General features: G+C 48.0%; 1 protein-coding gene across 1 annotated transcript in view; it reads left to right on the top strand.

Moving 5' to 3' along the window:
* Nucleotides 1–4,253: 4,253 nt before the first annotated feature.
* The window catches only part of SLC44A5 (solute carrier family 44 member 5), a 369,855-nt gene continuing 368,108 nt past the window's right edge, over nucleotides 4,254–6,000 (top strand). Inside the window, exon 1 of the mRNA XM_053214252.1 lies at nucleotides 4,254–4,346. Within this exon, the coding sequence (XP_053070227.1) occupies nucleotides 4,313–4,346 (34 nt within the window). The 5' untranslated portion in view covers nucleotides 4,254–4,312. The remainder of the gene's footprint in view (nucleotides 4,347–6,000) is intronic.

Below are 6,000 nucleotides of genomic sequence, written 5' to 3'. Positions count from 1 at the left end.
TGAATAGAAAAAAATAGAGAAGAGAAATGGATGGGAAATATAATTTGGCCCATTGTCAACATAATTATTTTGTATGCCATTTATTTCACAAGCAAATTCCTCACTCACATATGAAAGAATCAGTTGGTAACTGGTAGACTGAGTAAAGGAGCAATGTAATAAACAGGAATTACAATGGAGGAAGTTACTGTAGTCAGTTTTAGAATATTTTAGGGGTAAAGAGATTAATTGGAAACTAGAAGAGGTCAGATTAAACATTCTGTCCTTGAGTAGGCCAACTGAAGTATCAAATAAAACTATTTTAGTTGTTTATATATATTGCATAAAATCTTGATTGTTCATCTGTGTATCATGCATAGCAAACTATCTTTATATAATATCTGACTATCCCTCCATCCATATTCTGCCTTATTTAGGTCAGGTCTGTGCCACTTCCCTCAGAGGAATTTCTGGGTAATTTGAGCAAAGACCTAGCTTTAGGGTTTCTTGGTCCTCCCAAATGCCTTCTTTGGTTTCTTTTGGGTTTCTATAGGATTGAACTATAATAAGTATACATCTTATTGTGGGTGCAAAAATGCTCCCTGTTAGCTTCCTTTTAGAGGGGTATGGTTCTACAGGTTAGATGACAGTAAATTGAATTTAGCAAAATTAAGTACAATTTTGGGGGCACCTGGTGGCTCAGTTGGTTAAGCTTCTAATCCTTGGTTTCAGCTCAGGTCATGATCTCATGGTTCATGAGATGGAGTCCCATTAGATCTAGAGATTTTCTCCCTCCCTCTGCCCCTCCTCTGTTTGTGCACTCTCTCTCTCAAAATAAATAAATTAAAAAAAAAAAGAAAAGAAAAGAAAAGAGGAACTTGTTTCTGGTCTGAAGCAGAAATATCCCATTTCATAGACTGATATTATGGAAAGAGCCTGGTATTGAGTTAGTAGAGTTGCATAGAAGTGCTGGAACCTGTATATAAGTCTGTAAACCTTCATGAACCTCATTTTCTTACCTATAAACATGGAAGACAGGACCAGCCCTCTAAACTCATAGGTGTGTGGACAGGATTAAATGAAATAAAGTATGTAACAGTAATTAATAAATTGCAAGACATTGTTCTAATATAGGCAATAATTAGTACTTAGTGATAAAATATGAACACATAAAATGGACTAAGAATATTTACAAGCTTAATATTTACACACCTTAAGAGTTTGAAGAGATGATAAGGTAGCTTTTGTTGTTGTTGTTGTTGTTGTTGTTGTTGTTTTAAAGTAAGCTCCATGGGAATGCAAGCTGGTGCAGCCACTCTGGAAAACAATATGGAGGTTCCTCAAAAAACTAAAAATAGAACTATGACCCAGCAATTGCACTACTAGGCATTTATCCAAGGGATACAGGTGTGCTGTTTCCAAGGGACACATGCACCCCAATGTTTATAGCAGCACTATCAACAATAGCCAAAGTATGGAAAGAGCCCAAATGTCCATTGATGGCTGAATGGATAAAGAAGATGAGATATATACATACAATGGAGTATTACTCGGCAATCAAAAATAATAAATCTTGCCATTTGCAACTACGTGGATGGAACTGGAGGGTATTATGCTAAGAAAAATTAGTCAGTCAGAGAAAGACAAAAATCATATGACTTCACTCATATGAGGACTTTAAGAGACAAAACAGATGAACATAAAAGAAGGGAAACAAAAATAATATAAAAACAGGGAGCGGACAAAACAGAAGAGACCCATAAATGTGGAAAACAAACTGAGGGTTATGGGAGGGGTTCTGGGAGGGGGGATAGGCTAAATGGGTAAAGGGCAGTAAGGAATCTACTCCTGAAATCATTGTACTATATGCTAACTAATTTGGATGTAAATTAAAAAAAAGAAATAAAACAAGTTTAAAAAAAAATAAAGTAAGCTCTACCCCCAAGGTGGGGCTCCAATGCCTGGCACTTGAGATCAAGTGTGGCATGCTCTATTCACTGAGCTAGCCAGGCATCCTGACAGAGTAGTTTGTTTTTTTTTTTTAATTTTTTTAAATGTTTATTTATTTTTGACAGAGAGAAACAGAGCATGAGTGGGGGAGGGGCAGAGGGAGAGGGAGACAGAATCCAAAGCAGGCTCCAGGCTCTGAGCTGTCAGTACAGAGCCCCATGATTAGGGCTCCAGCTCACCACCAGCTGTGAGATCATGACCTGAGCCAATGTGAACCCTCTTAACTGACTGAGCCACCAAGGCACGCCAGAGTAGTTTTTTTTATGTTTATTTATTTTTGTGAGAGAGAGCAGGGGAGGGGCAGAGAGAGAGGGAGACAGAGGATCTGAAGCAGGCTCTGCACTGAGAGTGGAGAGCCCTATGTGGGGTTCCAACGCAGGAACTATGGATTACAACCCTAGTGGAAGTCTGAAGCTTAACATACAGAGCCACCAGGCACCTATGACAGAGTAGTTTTGAATTAAATCAGAGATTGGGCCTATTTTCTAATTAAAATAAGCTTGCTATTTGTGTTTTGTATCTGATACATGCCTTTGTTGTGAGAGGAATTGGGTATTTCACATGTGTGTCAGATTACTTACTTCAATATAATACATTATGTGAAGCTACATTCAGAAAGAGTGCAAAAAATAATGTGTGAAGATTTTGTGACCAAAAAAAATCTCAGGACATTTATTAGAGCTGCAAGGAATGTTTGAGATGATATTTTATAAGCCAGAAAACAGAAGAATAGAGGACTTAAACGACTTGTGCAAATTTTCAGAGCCATGAAGTTCCAGGGTCAAAAAATAAAACCAGGGGTTTGGACTCCAGTATTCTTTCTGTTACACCACATTGATGCTGGGGCAACTTCTGGCTACTGGTCCTGAATGGAATCACTGGATATTTAGATAATCAGATTAGGTTGGAAATGTAGGGAAAGGAAAGAAGTGTTAATAAGATCACTGTGAAATAGCAAGTAGGTTTAGGGGAAAACTCAGCTCCTGTAAAGGAAAAAAAAAAGATTTTGTATCCTTCTCCCACACTGGTAACCTCCTCCCGGCTTTACCCCTTCTGCCCTTCTTTTAAAGCCTGGTTACATTCTCACATGTGTCTTAAACTTTTGCATGCTCTTGCAGTCCTAGGACACTGGAGAGATTCCTCGTCTGATCAGCACGCCAGAGGACAGCTCCTCCAGGAAAATGAAATCTTTCCAAATCCCCAATCAGAGAGAGAAAGAACGCGGCCACTGGGACAAAGCTTGTACCGGAGGCCACGAAATCACTGCCCCCCCACCCTCCCCGAGTCCCTGCAACATCTGAGAGCTTGAACTTTCTTCCCTCTATTCCCACAGCCCCAAGGAAACGGTCTTGAGTCCTCGTTATAAGGAGGCTTAGGGCGTGAACTAGGTCATTCTTCCAAGTGTCTGGGGATGGGCTGCCTCGAATTTAATTTCTCCTCTCCACTAGCTTCCAGTTTTACTCTTTCTTCCCTTCTCGGTTCTGGAGGGAGGCATCCGCGCGCCCCGGGGCTAATCGCCCGGTTGGAAATCAGGATTGGTGCCCCGGAAGAGGCTTTTTGGGGAAACCGGTGGTGGGGCCGGGTCGATAGTGCCAGTGCTCGTTTTCTCGCAGTTGGCTGGAGTTCTTGTTGGCCAATGGATACCTGTGTCTTTCGCCCCCACCCCCGAGCCCCCCATCGCGTCTTGCCGCCTGGGAGAGGGTTTCGGAGGCCCGGAGGCAGGCAGGCCGGCAGGATGCGGGCTCCACCAGAGTCGGGCTGCCTGGCTTTCTACTTCCTGGCCCCAGAGAGCCAAGGGCTCCCATCTTCCCCTAGCAGCCCCCCGCTGCCGCCACCGCCACCTTCCCTGGCAGCGGCTGCTAGATGACGGCGCCGTCACTGGTTGGATTGGAGCTGGCGGCTCAGACGGGACACCAGGGTGGGGGAGTTGGGGAGGGAGGGTGTGGGCAAGGGGGAGGTCAGCTCTGGGCGGGCGCTCCGGGGACCCTGCGCTGCCCCCTCCAGCAGCTGGAGCGGCACAGCAGCATCAACAGTCGCCGCCGCAGCCACAGCGGCCACAGCAGCGCGAGCGCCAGGCTCGCAGCGCGGCGCGGCCGAGAGCAGAGGGGCGGCGGCGCCCGCCCCAGCAGAGCCGAGCCGAGCCGAGCCGAGCGCGCAGCCGGGCGGCCACCGCCGCCTCGCAGATGCCATCACAGCAACAAAGAGCTCGCTGAGCTGAGTGCCGCGGCGAGAGCTCGCCGGGAAGCCTCCGAGCGGGCTCCGGGAGCCGGGCGGCAGCCGGAGGAAACGCGCGGGGGGTCTGGGGGAGGGACGGGGGCAGAAAATGGCCAAGAAGAGAAAGCCCTCCAGCATCAAGGGTGAGTTCCGCTCCGTTCTCACCTCGGCCCATCCCACCTCGCACCCACGGTCCGCCCCTGGGGCCGGCCTGTTTACATCCAGGCTCCGCCAGGTGGTAGGCAGCCTGCAGGGGAAGAGTTTGCCTTCTCCGGGAGGTGGAGGGACCTCAGCACTGCTGCACCTCCCTGTGCCTCCGGGGAGACTCTGACAGGAGTTTGTCCCCTTTTTCTAACGTGGGGAAACCTGGAGATTCTTTCTCTCACCCCACCCTTTTTCCTACTCCGAGAGCTAGGTTATCTGTTGCACGTTTCCCCCTCAGGGTAGTGGGGATACGAGAGACTCTGGGCTCCTAGCGTCTCATCCTTATCGGAAACAGGATGCGTGTGTGTGCGTGTGCGTGTGTGTTGGTGCGCGCGCGGGAGAGAAATTGAGAGGGAGATTGAGAGGTTTTCCCCGTGTGTGTGTGTGTGTGTGTGTGTGTGCGCGCGCGCGCGCGCGTTTGTGTGTGTGTGAGAGAGAGAGAGAGAGAGAGAGGGAGGGAGGGAGTTTTTCCCCCTTGGTCTCTTCTATTCCCACCTCCCAACCTTCCCCCTCCCACCGCCCCTTCATCCATAGGGTGGCAAATTCTGCATCCATTTTACCTCCATCCTGAGGAGGAGGTAGCAGCTTTCTGGGTCTTCTTTTGCCCAAAGGTCAAGAGTTGCTACCGGCCAGGTCCCTGCGGGCTAGTTCCTTCTTCCCGACGTGGGTTGGCAGGCAGTGACTCTAGTCTAGCAATTCCCCTCTGTTGCTCCTTTGCAACCGGGGGTTCCAAAGTTGGAAAGTTCAGGGGAGGAGAAGCGATGGCAGAGAGGACAAGAAAGAGCTCGGGAGGGAGCCTCCTGAGCTGCATCTGGCTTTGTGGGGCGGGAGGGTGCGTCTGGACTCTCAGTGCGGTGCGCCGGGAGCCGGTGTACTGGCCTCAGGAGCCCGCAGCGGGGACTCGTAGAGGTCGCCGGTCGCGGGCTCCCTCCCGCTCCCAAGCTTGTGCAGTGGAACCGGTAGTGGCCGAGAGGTTGTGTGCAGCACTATGGAGAGGTGGAAGTCGGCTCCACACTACGCTCCTGAAGGCTGTGCCCCTGGGTGGGTGGGGAAGGGCTGGACCTCAGCAACTTGGGAAGGAGGAAGGGACGGTGCTTGAAGTTGGATTTCGACCCAATGGGTCTCGTGGCCGGGGAGGCGGAGACTTCTTGTGCTTTAGGGTTATATAAAATAGGACCACCCCTCTGAGATGCCAGTGGATACATTATTGAAGGTAACGGCTTGGTTTTAGCAGCGCGTTAGGCTTTGGCGTGCTTCTTGCTTTTTCCCCAAGTCCTGCTTGTGGGAGCTTAGCTCCACTCTAGAGGTCACTAGGGGGACACAACTTTATCTTGGTGCTTCAGCTTGCTTTTTAATTGCTCCGGGGTTCTCAAATCACTTATTGGAAAGGGCTTAAAACCATGATCCTTAATCTTTTGGAAGATGTTACTACAAAACACCGGGGTTCTGTTTGAAACTGTAATATATGTATAATAATTTTCTTGCAATGTATTTTCTTTAAAATATTACAGTTCCTGTAAAATAGAAAAGGTCTTAAGCCTGAATTTTTTTTCTTCCAATGAATCAGTACATATTTAAAGTGGTAGATGACTA

Source organism: Acinonyx jubatus, chromosome C1 (genome assembly GCF_027475565.1).
Source record: "Acinonyx jubatus isolate Ajub_Pintada_27869175 chromosome C1, VMU_Ajub_asm_v1.0, whole genome shotgun sequence".
Classification (NCBI taxonomy): Eukaryota; Metazoa; Chordata; class Mammalia; order Carnivora; family Felidae; genus Acinonyx; species Acinonyx jubatus.
The sequence above is the reverse complement of the archived record's forward strand: the minus strand, read 5'-3'. Positions and strand labels throughout refer to the sequence as shown.